Raw genomic sequence first — 19,747 nt, 5'->3', positions numbered from 1 at the left:
CAACACTTAAGAAGGGGACAGTTGGTCCATTCTCCCCTCTTCTCATAGATAAAACATTGAAGGAGGTTGACAGTTGGTTCCCGAAGTACGTATTTGTATAGATTAGGTTCTTTTAGCCAATAAAAAGGAAAAATATCTTCCAGGGCAATCTTTCATTGTCAGTTAATTTGCGGAAATTTGTTGTCTCTGTCGATGTTTACCATGGAAGCGCCGTTTCACCACTCCTCTTTGTTTTTGTCATGGGCACTGCCATATGCCTCATCCAATGTCCAGCGCCCGATATATTTCTTTATGCAGATATTGTTTTCCTAACGTCGCATAGCAAAGCTAATCTAAGTAACTCGCTCAGAACTTCTTTTTCTTCAGCCTTTGTCCCGTTCACAAGCGGGGTCGGCTCGAACTCGCCCAGAACTGATCGATTTAAATACCTCGGATCAATGCTATCAGACAATCATGAACCGCGTTATGAAATTGCTTCACACGTTAGCGCAATTTAATAGAAGAGGAGTTCCACAATCGGCTTTCTTTCTGATCGAAGTATCAATTCTATGATTCTGAGTGCTGGTCTATTATAAAAGACAATGAACGGCGCTTGGCTGTAATGGAGACAAAGTCGTTACGTTGGACCGGTGGCGTAACATGTCATGACCTCATCCGAAATGAGCATATCTGCGATCGATATAAGATTCCATCGATCGTGCGAAAATTGCAAGAGAGAGACGTCTTCGATGGTATAGTCACGTAATTCGCACTAATAAGAATTTACTTACCAAGATTGGTCTGAACATCGAAGTCGATGGGAAACGACCGGCCGAAACAACGCTGGCTGGATCTAGATGAGAGCAAAATGGCGGAACCGATCAAGACGAGTCGACCTTACTATTAAACAGAACAAAGACTGAAGAAGAAGATGTTGATTCTGACCAAGTAAAGTTGTTATGCAAAGAATTTATGGTTATATTTCTTTATCTTTGCGTGAATTTATTTTGTGCACCTTCTATGATTTAATGTCCGTCCATTCTGAATAGAGATAGCCAACGAATTTTAAAACCTTGATTGATTTATCAAAAAATTGCTGAAAACATCTATTAATGACCGACATAAATCAAGCCTGAAAGGAAAACGAAGAAACCACGCAATATTTGGTGTATTGCTAGCATTATGAAAGATAGATACATCAGAGAAAAGAATGATTTCAATTAGAGGACTTAAAATCAAAATCAAAACTTTTCATCTAATCGGGAGAACTTCCGCCTATCCAGTTCATCGGCCCGCTGATTCCGCTCTATGTTCCTATGAGCGTGACCCCAGAGAAGTGTGACTTTGTGCGTGCCGCTTAAACTGTTCAGCACGTTCCTGCATTGCACCACCAGCTAGGAGGATCCCACCTCTGATTACAAGGCTTTAATGACTGCTTGGCTGTCGGTCAAAATGATTATGTTACCCTTGGGGTATTTCTTCCTTCCCATCCTCTCTAACCCGCAAGACTCACAATAATTAAAGGGGCATCCTTCAATGGAATGGCCTGAGGATGCCAAGCAGGGTGGGATATCCAAACGCCGCGCCTCATGAACATCCGATGCAGGAGAAACATCGATTGAAGATGTAATTCGTCGTGGATCTTTCCTCTCGATGGCAGTACTCAGATCCAGAGTTTTACGCGTGATCGATCCGTTACTTTTTCTTTTAATTTCTAGCTTTCGCTCGCGTGTTATATTTCGATAGGTGCACGCGATGTCCCGTCTGTTTGATTTTTAGGATCCGATGCGAATGCACGCATCGGTATAAAAACACGTGAAGTTTTGCTAAATCACACGTGAAGGTGGTAAGTTCACATTTTAGCAATATCGATATACTTTATCCAATTCCTTCTCCATCAACTAAACTTATTTCGATAAGTCGGTTTATGGGAAATATAATGCGATACTTGTAGTAGAGAAAAAGGATACGCTGAGAGACCCTCTTAAACTGATTGAAATCTCACATTTTTTTAAATCAGAGCGGAGAGCTTGGTTGTATTATAAATACAGCATCAATAACCAACCATAAATGCATTTCCAATAGGGCAAAAGCTAGGAGGTATCCAACTTCCGTTTGTTCAACTCTAACATTTTATAACTGTTACGAAATCCAACTATTTGGACTACATGAAATTCGTGGACACGATATTCACCAACACTATTCGATAATTCTTCCAAACATTGGGCTTTCACTCATTTACGTAATAATGGGTATGTTCGAAAAGAACACGTGGGAAATAAAAACGGCACCTAAGGATATATCATGAATTGATAAAAATAAACTTTCATGAATTTCACATGGAACGGAAATAGCTCTAACCCCTCACATAAATAATAAATGCAACCCTGACAAGTTGCTTGCCATTATATTCACAAAAGGTTAAAGGAAAGTTGATTGTGAAATATGATTTCCCGGGTCGTTCTTCAAAGTGTTTTCCGTCCATCAAAATCGATAATATCAAGGACAAGAGTGCTGAGCACATATTGTAGTCGCCGGAAGGATGTGTTGGATAAATAAACAAAGACTTTAGACAGATTACCCCCATTGAGGATTCTTGTTCATAAGAAGTGATGGACGTGCTTCAAGGACTTTTTTGCTTCAGGATATAAAACAGGTGTTCGAGTAATTTAAAATTGATTGTGGCAGTGAATTAATGATGCAGGTAATTAGTTGGTTTCGATCGATGTAATTTTTTCAATATTGGTTTGAAAAAATAATTCTTTAATTTGAATGGGAAGTGTTACTGGAGGTAATTTCAAGTTATCAGAGTTTAACGTAACGTACTGAGAATCGAGATCATTGAGATCACGGTGTATTTGATTATATTCAAAGATGCGCTGCTTTAAGAGCCATATGATATTCGGCAAATGCGAAATAATACATTTAAATAAATATCAGGTATATCGGGACAATCTACGAGTATATCAATAAGCCGATCCGCCATTTGGAGACGCTTCAATGTGGAAAACGCTCTAGTCATGCAGAATATTGTGAATATAGGGGCAGTTTTGCGAATTTTCATCAGACATGGACGTAGGATGGTAAGCTTTATTTATTGTCAACAGATTGACGCCTGCGACTGAAATGATTTAGCTACTCGTGCGAAGTAATCTCATATGCCACTGCCTCCTGGACCACAGCTACCAATAGCTAAGCAACTATCCATATAGTTACTTATAATGGAAACAATATCATAATATAGTAATAATAATCATTGCTGCAACAAATTCATATTAGATCAGGGCCTTAAAGTGTGTTAGAGCACTTCATTCAAGGCTGTAAGTGTCCACTACAGTATACTGTAGGCGGCAACGTAGTCAGCATTGCGCTCATCATCATCATCAACGCCACAACAACCGGTATCCGGTCTAGAACTGCCTTAATAAGGAACTCCAGACATCCCGGTTTTGCGCCGAGGTCCACCAATTCGATATCCCTAAAAGCTGTCTGCCGTCCTGACCTACACCATCGCCCCATTTCAGGCAGGGTCTGCCTCGTTTTCTTTTTCTACCATAGATATTGCACCGAGTGACCCGTCCACCGTAACCTATTGAGCCGGATTTTATCCACATCCTGACGGTCATGGTATCGCTCATAGATTTCGTCGTTATGTAGGCTACGGAATAGTCCACCTTCATGTAGGGGGCCAAAAATTCTTCGGAGGATTCTTCTCTCGAACGCGGCCAAGAGTCCGCAATTTTTCTTGCTAAGAACCCAAGTTTCCGAGGAATACATGAGGACTGGCAAAATCATTGTCTTGTACATTAAGAGCTTTGACCCTATGCTGAGACGTTTCGAGCGGAACCGTTTTTGTAAGCTGAAATAGCCTCTGTTGACTGACAACAACCGGGCGCGGATTCCATCATCGTAGTTGTTATCGGTTGTGATTTTCGACCCTAGATAGGAGAAATTATCAACGGTCTCAAAGTTATATTCTCCTATCTTTATTCTTCTCGTTTGACCAGTGCGGTTTAATGTTGTTGGTTTGTTGGTTTCCGGTACTGACATTGCCACCATATACTTTGTCTTGCCTTCATTAATGTGCACCCCAAGATCTCGCGCCGCCTGCTCGATCTAGATGAAGGCAGTTTGTACGTCTCGGGTCTTTCTTCCCATGATGTCGATATCATCAGCATAGGCCAGTAGTTGGGTGAACTTAAAGAGTATCGTACCTCTTGCATTTACCTCAAAGGACGCATGATAGGGCGTCCCCTTGCCTTGGACCGTTATTGATGTCGAATGAGTGATCCTGCTGCTTTTATCTGGTCTCGCACATTGGTCAGGGTCAGCCTAGTCAGTCTTATCAATTTCTTCGGGATACCTAATTCTCTCAAGGCCGTGTACAGTTTTATCCTGGCTATGCTACCATAGGCGGCTTTAAAGTCGATGAATAGATGGTGCAAATGGTGTCCATATTCCAACAGTTTTTCCATCGCTTGCCGCAGAGAGAAAATCTGATCTGTTGCTGGAGTGAAGCCTCTTTGGTATGGGCCAATGATGTTCTGGGCGTATGGGGCTATCCGGAGAATATCTTATAGATGGTACTTAGGAACGTGATATCTCTATAATTGATGCACTGTGTGATATCTCCTTTTTTATGTATGAGACAGATAATGCCTCGTTGTCAATCGTCAGGCATTGATTCGCTGTCCCATACAAGTTGATGAACCACTTGGTGCAACTGGTCGCTTCCATATTTAACCAATTCGGCTGTAATTCCATCGGCTCCTGGTGACTTATGATTTTTTAGTCGATGGATTGCACGGACTGCGCAATTCAGACTAAAACCGCATCTCGCCTAATATTACTTGCCAGCAGATAACGTGCCCAGCACCTAACGTATCAGACACAAAAGTATTCATATATATTTATTTCATCATCAACGGCGCAATAACCAGTATGCGGTCTAGAAAGGAAGGGAGGAATTCCAGACATCCTGGTTTTGCGTTGAGGTCCGCCAATTCGATATCCCTAAAAGCTCCATCTCATACAGGGGCTGCCTTGTTTTCTCTTTTTATCATAGATATTGCCCTTATAGGCTTTCCAGGCTAGATCTTCCTCACTTATACGGATTAAAGGACCTGCCCACCGCAACCTATTGAGCCGAATTTTATCCACAACCAGACGGTCGTTTTATCGCTCATAAATTCGGTCGTTATGTAGACTACGGAATCATCTATCCTCATGTAGGGGGGCAAAAATTCTTCAGAAGATTCTTCTGTGGCCAAGAGTTCGCTATTTTTCTTGCTAAGAACCCAAATCAAGTATTTACATTGCTTGTATTCATGCTTACCAGCAGCTAACATGACGTATCCAGCACGGTCCCTTATGCAATTTAGACAGCTTATTGGCGGTAATAGAGAGTAGCCATATTGACCGATTCGATTTGATTCTACTTGGCTCCTTTCTTGGTTTAGGGAACATAACTTCGGCCACTTTGCATTGTCGACGAACGTATTTTAATCTGATATTTATAACAACTTCATTAGGCCGTTTTTCTGACAATTAGGAAGCACATTTGCTTTAATTTCTATCTTCAGCTCATTTAGTTTTACACGCTGTGTTTGACAATGGTCAACTCTTCGGGTTATGCATGTAGGCGCTTCTGTATCTGGGGGATGAAAGGTACTTCCTAGATGCTTCGCGAAAAGATCGAGATAGTTTCCATTTTCCTGCTTATAAGGTTCGAATTGTTATCTGGATCTTTTTAGATCTTTTGCTACTTTCCAGGGTGAGTGACCTGTGTCTTTTTGGTTGAGATTTGAGATTTGAGATATTACTGTTGAAAGGCTCGTTTCTATATTTCTTGTAATTAAGGCCTTTAGCTTATTTGGTTGGAAGTTTTAGGTTTTTCCTTTTTGTTGTGCATAGTTTGCGTGGTCTATTTTTCTCTGCAATAAGTTCGTTAACCTCGAAGGGACAGTCAGTATCTTTTTTATGGGTCCATAATGAGCAAGAGCGCTTTTTCAAGCTGCCTCTTGTATTCTCATTGTTAACGGATCAATTTCCTCCTCAAGTTGAAAACCACTGCCGATTTGCTCTTTTTTTTCTTTCTTTTCAATATATTCACGGATCTTAAAGCCTTTTCCTTTTATGTCTGCTACAATGTTCTCTTTGAGACGTTGGGTGGACTCCCCCTAACCACAATCTTGAGAGGTCTGTTCTTTTTTGTCTTGGTGCAGTATCAATCGCGGATATCCTCATTTTAGATGCGATCAAAACGTGTCACGCCACTAGCCGAACGCAACATCTTCGTCTCCATTTCCGCAAGACGCCGTTCATTGTCTTTTAGGTCGGCCGACCCTCAGAACCACAAGGGGCAACATGACGGACGACATTGTGGTAAATTTTAAATTGCGTGAATCAATTTCATAGCGCAGTTCTCCATTGGCTGATAGCATTGACCCGAGGTATTTAAATCGCTCAGTTCTGGGCAGGTCACTCCCGCTGACATTGATTGTGCCTGTTTCAGGGAGATCGGTTATCAAAAATTCAGTTTTATTCAGATTCAATCTGAGACTCTGTTATATGAGGCGATCATTTTATTTTTGGACAAGTTGCTTGAGATCATTTTCGCTATTAAATGCTAGGAAAACATTATCTGCATAAAGCAGTGTAACACGAAAAAAGAAGAGTGGTGAGAGGGCGCTTCTTTGATGAACACCAACAGAGACACAAAGCGGTTTTGATACACCCGCCACACTTCAAACTTTACTTTTCCGATCCCGGTAGAGCAATTGAACCAAACGCACGAGTTCCTCTAGCACTAAGTGTTGTCGTAAAGCATACTAGATGAGTTCATGTGGTACACGGTCAAACGCTTTCTCTAGATCCAGAAATGCAATGTAAAGAGGGCGATGCATCTCACGGTATTTCTCCATGAGTAACCGCGCAGCATGAATTGCGTCAGTTTTAGTTTTAGTTTTTAAAATCATTTTTATTTTTAAGAAATAGGTAACAATAGTATATAGATTGGAAAAATGAACAATAAAAAACAATCTTTTAAAATAACAAAAATAACTTAAATCTAATGACCACTGTGGGCTCTCAAAGTTTTCGAATAACAATTTACAGGCAGAGAAGAGAAACATTAAGAAATAAAAATCTAATTTTACAATAAGTTGTCGGGAAATGGTCAGAAACCCGACAGAATTCACTTGGCCTTAGTGGCAAATAAAGAAATATAAAAGTAATAATAGTAATAAATGTATTATCGCTTCAAAAGATACTTTTAACTTAAATTATTGTGCTTAAAACTATCATAATTATATATTTTTTTTAATTTTTTTACAATAACATTCATAGTTAGAAAAGGTAATAATAACAGTTGTAATATTTACAAAGAAACAAAGAATGATAACGTGTGTATGTATAAGTTACAACTGGAGGCAAAATCAGCACCCATTGAATATGTACATATTTACAAAGCCCCACCAAGAAACAAATGGCATAACTGAGCACGGCCACCGCTAACCGGCATCCCACAGCCACCAGTATCAGGATTTCTCTTTTTCATCGCGCTTAATATCAATTGCTCTCGCTCTGGAGTATCTCCAGTCGAATCCCGGAGCCCTCACTGTCAAATTCGGGGGGTATTCTATCCTTTTGTCCGTGGCCCGTCTATGTATATGATACATAACCGGATCACCGGCAGAATCAAGAATTAGACCATTCCTGTCAAGATACACGAACGCTTCGGGAGGAATGAAGCCTGTCGTGAGAGTTTTCTCGAAATACCCATCATTTGGGTAGAACGGCTGCGAAACCCAAGGGTTCTCACCATGCGAAGCAGATCGCACTATATGATTCCGAATCAATCTGACGATAACTGTGTCGATTCTTGGCACAGCAGCAGCTGCATACATCACTTTATTAGTTACATAGTGCTCATAGTTTGACGAAGCAGTCCTATTAAGCCCCGTGCAAGCACGCAGACATTTCCTTTCAAAGATCCTTATTTTCTCCATTTGACTAGTACTCAAATTAAACCAGATAGTACACCCGTAGGTGAGCACCGGTCTAACCAAAGTAAGATAGCAAATAATCTTAACCTTCCGGCTAAGATGTGGAGCATAAAAGAGTCTTCGAAGAGACATGAATGCCCTGCGAGCGCTAGCGCGGAATTGCGTCAGTAGTTCCGCAGTTCTTGACAAATCCGGTTGTTTGAACGATTTCTCGAATACGTTTATCAAGAATGCGTTCAAAAATATTCATGGTAGGGTCCCAGCTCTTCGTTTTCCCCGATTTAATTCGTTCTATTGCCTCCTCGACTTGAGTTGCGCTGGCAGGTGGAGCTGCTCCATGTCGGCAATGATTGTAGAAGTGGAGGATGAGATAATTTTCCAGTTGAAATCTACTCGAAGTATTCTCGCCATTTATCCGTCGTGGCTCAACAGTTGGTAAGCAAAATACCGTTCTTATCATTAACGCAAAAGAAATGTTCGATATCCTGTGTGCGTTTCGGCTTTTAGCAAGTCGATACAGATCTCTCGCGCCATCCCGAGTGTCCAGTTTATCGTAAAGATTTTTGTAATGGTTCGCTCGGGTGATAGCGATCGCTTTCTTTACTTCCCGGTTGGCATTCTTATAAATTGGCCAATTGGCGAGGGTTTTATCGTCGAAAAACTTGTGATAGAGGCGTTTCTTTTCATGGACTTTCACTTCATTCGTCATTTCAAGTGTCTTGGTTGATGTACCGGTTACCTGCCTTGGTGACCCCGAAGGTTGTAGAGGCCGCTTTGTGGATCGTGTCGTTCATTCGGTTCCATGATTGTTCCACATTCGTAATGGTTGGTAATCGCGTGAAATCATTTCTTCCTTCTTCTCACGAAATCGTGCGTTCCTCACGCTGTTTTATTGGTGGCTTCATTCGCAGGACGACAATCAACGCCCAAGGTTGAGGTGCGATAGTCTCATAAGGAACGGCTTTGTAATCAGTAACGATAGTAAAATGTCGTCGTCTTATGAGAATATAGTCGATTACGTTTTACTATTCCCACTATAAAATGTGAAGATGAGACAATCGTTTGATGAGCCATGTATTCATAAATACAAGGTCATGAGTGTCCGCAAAATCGATTATACGCTCGCCACCCTCATTGCGCGCTCCAAACCCCTTCCCCCTATGGTACCTGTTACCGTCTGCCTTTTCATCATCATTAAGGTCGCCGGCAATGATAATATAGTCGTCAGCAGGCACGTGAAAGTCTTTTCATCGAGAAGTTGCCAGAAGGCATCTTTCTCCGCATCAGGTCGACCTGTCTGTGGTGCGTACGCGGTGAAAAAGTTTTAAAGGAATTTATAATTCAGTTTATGACACAATTTTAAAGCATGCCCCTAGAATTGATTCATATAATTTACTATAAATCAATTGCGATAAATTATACTATCACGCAAATGAATACGACCAAAATTAATCTCTGGATTGCGAACGGTTAAGAAGAATGCCAATGGGCAACTCTTCTAATAGCAATATGATAGAAAAGCTGCCCCTGATCATCACCAGATGGTCGAACTTACAACCAAATAGGCGATCTGTTCATTCATTCATCATCATCAACGGCGCAACAACCGGTATCCGGTCTAGGCCTGCCTTACTAAGGAACTCCAGACATCCCGATTTTGTGCCGAGGTCCACAAATTCGATATCCCTAAAAGCTGTCTGGCGTCCTGACCTACGTCATCGCTCCATCTTAGGCAGAGTCTGCCTCGTCTTCTTTTTCTACCATAGATATTGCCCTTATAGACTTTCCGGGTGGGATCATCCTCATCCATACGGATTAAGTGACCCGCCCACCGTAACCTATTGAGCCGGATTTTATCCACAACCGGACGGTCATGGTATCGCTCATAGATTTCGTCATTGTGTAGGCTACGGAATCGTCCATCCTCATGTAGGGGGCCAAAAATTCTTCGGAGGATTCTTCTCTCGAACGCGGCCAAGAGTCCGCAATTTTTCTTGCTAAGAACCCAAGTTTCCGAGGAATACATGAGGACTGGCAAGATCATTGTCTTGTACAGTAAGAGCTTTAACCCTATGGTGAGACGTTTCGAGCAGAACAGTTTTTGTAAGCTGAAATAGGCTCTGTTGGCTGACAACAACCGTGGGCGGATTTCATCATCGTAGCTGTTATCGGTTGTGATTTTCGACCCCAGATAGGAGAAATTATCAACGGTCTCAAAGTTGTATTCTCCTATCCTTATTCTTCTTCGTGTTTGACCAGTGCGGTTTGATGTTGTTGGTTGATTCGTCTTCGGTGCTGACGTTGCCACCATATATTTCGTCTTGCCTTCATTTAGCCCAAGATCTCGCGCCGCCTGCTCAATCTAGATGAAGGCAGTTTGTACGTCTCGGGTGGTTCTTCCCATGTAGTTGGGTAGACTTGAAGAGGATCGTACATCTTGCATTTACCTCAGCATCACGGATCACTTTCTCGAGGGCCAGATTAAAGAGGACGCATGTTAGGGCATCTCCTTGTCGTAGACCTTTTGATGTTGAATGGTGTTGAGAGTGATCCTGCTGCTTTTATCTGACCTCGTACATTGGTGAGGGTCAGCCTAGTCAATCTTATTAACTTCGTCGGGATACCGAATTCTCTCATGGCCGTGTACAGTTTTACCCTGGCTATGCTATCATAGGCGGCTTTAAAGTCGATGAACAGATGATGCAACTGTTGTCCATATTCCAACAGTTTTTCCATCGCTTGCCGCAGAAAGAAAATCTGATCTGTTGCTGATTTGCCTGGAGTGAAGGCTCTTTGGTATGGGCCAATGGTGTTCTGGGCGTGTGGGGCTATCCGGCCTAGCAAGATAGTGGAGAATATCTTATAGATGGTACTCAGCAACGTGATACCTCTATAATTGCTGCGCTGTGTGATATCTCCCTTTTTATGTATGAGGCAGATAATGCCTCGTTGCCAATCGTCAGGCATTGATTCGCTGTCCCATACCTTGAGCCCAAGTTGATGAACCACTTGATGGAACTGGTCGCCTCCATATTTAACCAATTCGGCTGTAATTCCATCGGTTCCTGATGACTTATGATTTTTTAGCCGATGAATTGCACGGACTGTTTCTCCTAAACTTGGCAGTACTTGTCCGTCATCTTCAGTTGGCGGGACCTCCAACTCGACGATGTTCTGGTTGTTCAGTAGCTCATCAAAGTACTCAACCCATCGCTCTAATATGCCCATTCTGTCGGAAATCAGATTTCCCTCTTTGTCTCGGCAGGATGAGCATCGAGGTGTATAAGGCTTCATCCTGCTGACTTGTTGGTAAAATTTCCGCGCCTGGTGCGGTTGCTCCCTGTACTTTTCTAGTTCACAGACTTGTTGGTTCTCCCATGCTTCCTTTTTCCGTCTGTGAAGTCGCTTCTCCGCTCGACGGAGTTCGTGATAAGTCTCTGCGCGTTCATTCATTGTTTAGAAAAAAAAATGGGCCTCTAGCAGCCTCAAAGTTCGCACATATCGAGGAGTGAACTGCGGAATGGCTACCCATACTCAGTGACCTGGAAAATAAATTCATTACGTTATTAAAACCGCCGAAGGCGACATTGGGAATGGAATCCCCGAAAAGAAGAAACGATTGATTTGACAAGGGCCCAGAACTAATGGATAGAAAAAATTATCTTCAAAAAATAGCATACAATGTATATGCATATATTATGTATGTCAGAATATTCACTTTTGGGCGCTACTGACATTCAAAATCTAGAAGCGACAACTTTAACCTATTATAACTTTGTTAGTAATAGTGGTAATAGTAATAGTGGGATTTCCACCAAACTTGGTAGGAACATGCTCTGCACCGTAGTCTTATTATTGCATGATTCTAGGTTGGACTTAAGGGGGGTTCTGTAATCAATAACTCAAAACTATAGTAATATACTATTGTTAACTTTATTTGAACTGATCAGTATGAATGATATTTCGCCGCTTAGGCACTATAAAGTTTTACATAGGACCTTAAAAAAATCAATACGCGCGAAAGTCATCGGGAAATACCAGGGCGGCTAAAGAGGTAGACTCTTAACAAAAGCTCGAATTTCGAACAGGTTGACTGATGCTTTTTCAATATGGAACGGTCTCGAACAGGGCGACGGACTCTCAATGCTCTCCAAAATGCCCCTTGAGCACGCAGTCAGAAAAATCCCTCTTGATATCGAAAATACGCTGCTTAAGTCAACGCAAGTGATAGCATGCGCCGATGACGTCAACATCTCATGGCGCTATTCATCAATATCTTATCGCACTCCTGGATGTCAAAGAAACCTTCCTGAAGTTCGACGGTACAACGAAGAAAGTAGAATTATCGATAAATGGAAAAAAATCAGACCCGAATCTCCAACTACACAAAATATTACAGGTTAGAGAACGTTGATAATTTTACAGTCTGTAAGTTATCGAAGGACGCATACGAAGCACATGATATTAAAGTTTCCTTAAAAATAAGTCATATTATTCGGTCCACCCTATTATAAAAAAGAAATATATACACAGGAAGACGAAGCTCCACGTCCATTGAACAATCTATATTTTGTTTCGGATGCGAAACTTTTCTGTTAACTCATGCTGCTGGAAAATTGCAAAGCATCTTTGCTAGTCATTGTGGAGAGAGAACTGGAGGCAATGCATTCGGAAAGCCACGGCTCAAAACAGGTTATAGCGCTAAGAAAAAACGTTCACTGATTCCACTGCTCCCTTCTACATTGCGATTTACCTCGCAGAAAATACAAAATTTAAGGGGATCCTTAAAAAATTCGATGCTCCTGCTCTGTTGTAACTCTTGTTCTTCACAGTGATCATATTTTCTCAGACTTTTTGAATTCTTTAAGTTGTTGCGAGCAGTACAGTCATCATCCTTCAATGCTTAGATCTTGCATCAATGCTCAGACTGAACCTGTTGGTTATTGTATTCGATTTGACACTCCATCAAATTTAATTTTAATATTTATAGGGACATCCATTACTCAACAATATAATTTTTTAGTTTTTCTTTTTATTGCGTTTTAAGTTATCTTTAGATTAATTTTAATAATCAATATATGATATCTTTTCTCTTGCAGATTTGCGTTTCGACACTTTTTTAACAAATAGTTACATTTTCTACAATGTTCGGGCTGTGGTATTTATCTCTCGCTATTAGCGAACTCCGGTAAGTACGAAAGATAAAAAATGAAAGTAAAAATTAAAATAGCTAACCAGCTTTGCTTTGTTTGTTCACTAATTTTTTTTCTGTCGAGAAATTGTGTGAAATTAATAAAAGAAAACATATCGAATCAGATTGTCAAAAAGAACGCTAAAAATGGGAACATTTCAGACAATTTGAATTACAAAATACAATTATTCAGTAGATTGAGTATTTACTTTGAGTTATTTTGCAATTCCATTGACGGGCGACATTGCCAATGCTAAGAAAAAGCATTTATTTATTTATAGGAAACAAATTTATTTATAAATACGATTTTCACCGAAAGATAACATCTTTTTTTGAATTTTCGCTGCAAAAAGATTTCAAGCTCGCTAACATTTACTTCGAACTTTACGAGTTGGGAATTGCCTGAGATAACTTCTTGTTAATTTTATTTTTATTGAAAATTTTGGTAACTAATTCCATTCACATGCTAGAACATGAGTAAAATTAAATCATTTAACTAACGAAACAGAAAGCTTCAAGTCTATCACGTTCGTGACAATCATCAACTTTGAAGAATTGAAGCTTCCAAGTCACATTTTCGAATTCTTGTGCTTTCCCATTTTCATATAGCCCAAAACATTGTATCTAGATAAAATACAGAATGATCTGTCCAAGTTTGCCTAGTCTCGGGAGAGAAATGCTACCTTATCGCGCGAGCCTTTGAGTGCTATAGAATACGTTAATTTTAATTAATATCTGCAAGGGGCGTATATATACTACATTACTTTAAAGATATCTTTTGAAAAAGTTTATTTCCTTTGCATTACAACCATCTAAATTTCATGATAGATCTGCCACAATATTCGGTTGTACACCCTTACGTGTACACAATTATTATACTTACGAGACTGATATCTGGTCAGACAATGAGAATGAATGAAATTGAAATAGATTTTAAGTTAAAAGCATAATTTCAAAGCAAAATTACCAAATTATTTCCATAATTCTAGTCACTGAAACCTAATTTAAACCATGCCAGTAATCGATTGCTCTAGCCACGTGGAGTTCCCACACAATGGTTCTATAGTCTATCAATTCTGATGTTTGGATAGATTGAATCGCTTCTTTTCAATACACTTCCATAATGGATCAAAACCTTGTTGAAAGCATTCCATTTTAACGGCGAAACCATTTTGCTCTATGGCTTTCGCCCACATTTACGGACATTTTATACATGCTCTGTGAGTGTACTAAACGCTATCACAGACTTGATGTCCTTGGTAGAAACTGAGTGGTGATACCCAGTGACACAGAAACAGATTAAAGTGACATGAACGAGTAAACACATAAATAGCACTGCATATTGTGAACGCAGAAAGAGTCCTTTCTACTATACAAGTACATATAATGCTTAACCTGCTGCTCTTCCCAGACAATTGAAGAGTTGATGGAAAATAATGTTGAGAGATATCAATCGATTTTTTTGCGGTACAATAAGTTTATATCGATTACTTGAGCTCCGTAATATGTTTGAAAGGAAATTCATCGTGAATGTTACCCCCATGTTCTTTTGACTGATATTCAATGTGTTCATATTATTTTTTATCATTTGTGCTCAAAAAAGTCAACAGAACACTGGCTAGTATATTGCTTTTATAATTTTTTAAAGATTTTGAAAATGTGTAATGACTGATTGGGATTGTCGATAGCATAAAACCATTTTATGTGGTCGAAGACGATCAAAAGAGGAGAGCTATCCCATAAATCTAAAAAGATGCCGAAATTGACGGAAATGGGAAAGTAAAAAATAAATAGAAATAAATAAATAGAGATGCGCATCGGCACTATATAACTTTTGTTTCTTATGCCACCCTCTACTCCCACCCCAAATTCCATGTCAATCGGTCTTGATTGAAAGAATTCGGAGATCGCACCCGATTTTCAGCTTTAATGACTATTAACGGTTTCTGTCTTCCGCTCGGGAATCGCTGTCGCTGTTGCTGGAGGTGCCTACTTGTTTTTCGATATATTGATTACCTCTAACTACCTTCAGTATATGAATTCAATGCCAACAAGAGGAGTCTAAATTCAAATCCTCTTTTGGAGAAATTGGGATTCGAAATGTGTACACTGAATTGTTCTCGGATAAATTGATATCCAAAATGTACGTACGGATTACCGGTCAAAAATCAACACACCAACTAGGAAAACGTTGCGAACTCGAACAATTCTCACTAACTCCACTGCACCATCGGTTTTTTTATATTTTCCCGACTCGAAGAACCAAAACGATTTCCCTATGTCCAGCTGACCAGTTGTTTATTAAATCAGCCGGTCCCGGTCCCGCTAATTCTGACTCCGCTGAACACAGCCTTCAACTTAAAAATTCAGGACGATTCGGTGACAACAACAACTGGACTCTATGGCATTGTCTTATGCGGCGTGCAAATTCCTCCCAACAACGATCAATCGCCTGCCTGCATCCAAGAATACGTAATATGGACAAGTTTATGACGCTCAATGAGCGATTGGTTCGGTCAATTTTGGCTTGCACCATTTGAAAATTATCAAAAAATAAAATTTAGAATTGTTCAAATGAAATTGGGTTCTTGAATTTAGGGAAAAGTGACCAATTGTTAGATTGTTTTTAAAAAATAGTAAAATGAATTATTAGAAAAGCTAGATGTTGTATATAAATGAAGGATAGAATATTAATTATGCAAGTGAGAGGGGTTAATGATGAAAGGTAAGGGGTGTAAAAAAAAATGTAAGAAAAGAGGGAATATTACGCATTACTTTAATAAATGCATTCTTTCGTCAGGTTGACATTGGAAAGAGGCGGATGAAATACCACTCATATCGCCAAGTGGCGGACAATAATAATAATAATAATAATCGTTGGCGCAACAATCCATGTTGGATCAGGGCCTTGAAGTGTGTTAGAGCACTTCATTCAAAACCGTAACGGTACACTAGGAGGCAATGTGGTCAGCATTGCGCTCGCCCGAGATTATTACCCTGATTTAACTCAGGTACTCATTCACAGCTGAGTCGACTGGTATCCGACGTCAAATCACGATACAAATTCCACTGCCACCAGTGAGATTTGAATAATAATTGTAATAATTCATTAATAATTATTTATAATCTGATCAGTTTCCAGGGAAATATGAGTTACTACATTGTTTTTGGTCAAATAGGTTGGTATTATTACTCTTGCTACGGACTTATATTCCCTTACTAAAGTAAAAGGGGAAACCACATTATAAAGCTTTTTTCACGTACTCTTTTGATATTTTTCTCAGTAGGAAGAATTAATTGGAATTCAAACAAATCGACGTTATATTAGTCATATTTCAGACAACTTTTGAGAATTTTATTTTAAATAATTAGTTCGCTTAAGGTCGTAACTAGAAATCTCTAATTACGGGACGTGCAGTGAATCCAAATTTTATCTGAATATAAACATGTTTTCACTTTACATTACTAACTTTCTAACAATACGAACCTCAATGCATATGAAAATAGCCAAAATTAAAAATTTTGCAGGTATTCAAAGCAATACAAAACAAAACAGGAAGTAGTCACGTGAGATATCAAATCAAAAGTCCCCGATCAGTTCTTTCCAAAGCCTCGTATTAGTTTTAACATTGGTTGCAAACGGAAGGGGTGCGGAGGTCTGAAAAGAGCAAGGATACATTCTCAAAACCACCGAACCCAAAAATCTGAATAAAAATATAGTGGTCCATGCACATGGTATCTAGGGCTCAAAATACTCTCCATATCAATATCTTTTTAAATAAAGCTAATAATAGTACATTACCATATTTATTATAAATGTATTTCTTAGAAATTGCCGCCTCTTAAGTTTATCCTAGAATGATCAGTTATATAGGATATCTTTACAGTATATAATACTGCCAAGTTTGGTGCAAATCATACTAAAGTGAATGACCTGACAAACTAAATGCATAAATATTACGAGCTAAATATAAATTGGCTTGCGGTTTCCCGACTTGTTTTTAACTATGCCAAAACCAGCCCTCTCAAAAATATGATATTATTCCACAGATTCATGTTCTTCGTAATTGTGTAAAGAATCATAATTCCAAATTTTATAATGATCAGTATATTACGTTTTGAATTAGAATTTTTGCAAATGTGAAACAAGTCATTTTGAGAGAAATGCGTTTGAAAAACAATTGTTTGAAATGTCCCCTTTGGAATATGAAGACATTTCTCACTCAAAATTACAACAAATACAAATGCACTCGAAATAGGGACTGACGCTAAGCATTTATAAATACGTTATTTATTATTCCTGGGCGTTCGATCTGTATACCTGACACTCGCTCGGTTCTACGCTCATAAAAACGAAAAGAACTCGAATTTTGCTTTGAATTTCTTTCAGCGTATTCTGGGATAGTTAAGTGACCGATCTATGCAATAAAAAAATGATTCTGGAAAATCTCTAGTGTGGTTTCCTCCCTTAACAGATAAACTTGTAATTTTTCATTCCGTTTTCAGAACACCGCCCTTCATATTCTGCTACAACTTCCTTCAATTTTTCGAATTAGAATCGAGCCAAATATAGGCGAACTTTGTTTTTATGTTCAGTAAAAACTGATGAACCCATTGCAGTAATTTCTTGACGATTTTTAGCTGTGGTGGTATTAAATTTGCACCTTTGTTTTTAAAATACTACTCTAGAGTTATTTTTGGAAATATTCACTGCCGGAAGCTATAGTACTTTGTCATTTCTCAGGGAACTTACAATGACCTTGGATAACTCTAAACAAATGAACAATGTCAGTTTGGAGGAATTTTTGATCCACCGAAACCAAATTTTCCGGTGATAGCATTTTTCTTAGAGTTTTCTCTAAGTTCCTCTTTTCTTCCACGGACCTCTGGCATTGGCAGTTTGAACGAGAAGCTGAGGTGTTTAATTTAAACCTATATAGATATTGACGGTATCCTCCATGGTCTGTGAGAAACTGGGTGAAATTATAATTGATCTTTCGATGCTTTCTCTTCAGCCGCTCTGCGATGATAGAGATCATCCTGTGTATCCAACGACTCACATGGAGACCCGAGATATATCTTCCTTTTTAATTGTCGGTTGTAGCCAGTAACGTTTCTTTCTATCTTTCACTATTTTGAATTGACAAATCGAATCCTCCTCCTGCCGGTAAGACTTAATGCCATAGGAATCAGAGTTTTTGACTATCGACCATAGTGAACTGTCATTGTCAATAGCAGCGACCCGTCGTATCCTGAGCAATTTAAATGTCTCAATTCAACACTGTCATTTAACGATAAATTGACATTTTTATCGTTTTTAAGGTTTTGTGTAAAACAAAATTTTATTAAAATCGATTTACAGCGTCTCTGTCAGTCCGTCTGTCGCCACCTTGAAAGTGATCATTTCTTCCAACCGGGTGATTTGAAAAAAAATCAAAATCAAATTATGTATTACCTTTCCCTCACAAAACAAAACAAGTTTTTTCCCTCACAAAACAAAACAAGTTTTTTCCCTTACAAAACAAACAATCAGGCTTCAACCTACATACTATACCATCTCTCTTAGTTAAATTGATAAATAAACCAGATTGAATGCTGGTCTCACTTTTCATGAGTCTTTACCAAATGTTTTCACAGCAACCATAGAGGCACGTAAGGTTCTTATCTGCAAACTATTGCAAACTGTTTTTCAATTAAAATAAGCATCATCACCTGAAACCAGCCGTGGTCACCCACCAATATTTTATGCGGTAGTGCACTGATTTATTTATATATTTATAGTGAACTGTTCTGGGGCTTATCTCAATCCGCTCCGCAATTTTTCTCATACCTAGTCTTCGATTAGAGAAACGTAACAGTTTGTTCCACCAAAACTGAGGTTTTTGTTTGTTCATCTACACAGACTCAAATTGCAAGAACAATAAACCTAATTAATAGCTTAAATTTATCTTATCATATATTCCTTATGACTGGTGCTACTACAAAATTCAAAATGCATAGGTTATTGTTCGAACAATCACATTTGACGTTTCACGTCAAAAAGCCAAGAAAAACTAAACGTGCAAAACTACATAGAAACAGGGAACTCTCCTATTTTTTTTAAACATTTCAACCATGAAGAAAGGAGCCATTGGATTAGCAGATGTCATTTCAAATGGGCCGAAAAGTTTTATTTGAATCAACTATACCACAAAATTAGTTTACTATATCTTAACTACTTCTGCATCTAATTTTGCTTGCTACTATATGCGCCAATTAGTAGTCATGAATATGCATCCATTGGTCCATTGCCAACTAATCAATCCACCATTATGAGATATGACTCTCGGTAATCTCCAAAATGTTTCCCAGTCCCAAACTCAATTAAAATTGAATTATTGTTGAAATGTACCTTGATTGGAAAATACTACAAAAATCTATCTTTTGCACAAGTCTGTGCATGTTAGCAGCTAACGCATGCACATTTTCTGAAAAATGGTCCTGAGTTTCCCACTAGTCGAAAAAGAACCAAGAAAGAACTAGTTTTGCAATAAAATTGGAATTTCGCGATATTGTCACGTTCACCAACTCA

General features: G+C 39.1%; 1 protein-coding gene across 2 annotated transcripts in view; it reads left to right on the top strand.

Annotated features, from left to right (window-relative positions):
* Nucleotides 1-19,747, top strand: part of LOC119647699 (arginine kinase) — a 130,589-nt gene that overhangs the window by 23,651 nt on the left and 87,191 nt on the right. For both annotated transcript variants that reach the window (XM_038048781.1, XM_038048783.1), the window contains one exon: nt 13,085-13,173. In XM_038048781.1, the coding sequence (XP_037904709.1) occupies nt 13,130-13,173 (44 nt within the window). In that variant the 5' untranslated portion in view covers nt 13,085-13,129. Of the gene's footprint in view, nt 1-13,084; nt 13,174-19,747 lie in introns of those variants that run through there.

Source organism: Hermetia illucens, chromosome 2 (assembly GCF_905115235.1).
Source record: "Hermetia illucens chromosome 2, iHerIll2.2.curated.20191125, whole genome shotgun sequence".
In the NCBI taxonomy this organism is placed as follows: Eukaryota; Metazoa; Arthropoda; class Insecta; order Diptera; family Stratiomyidae; genus Hermetia; species Hermetia illucens.
Note: the sequence above shows the minus strand (reverse complement) of the source record. Positions and strands in the feature narration are given on the sequence as shown.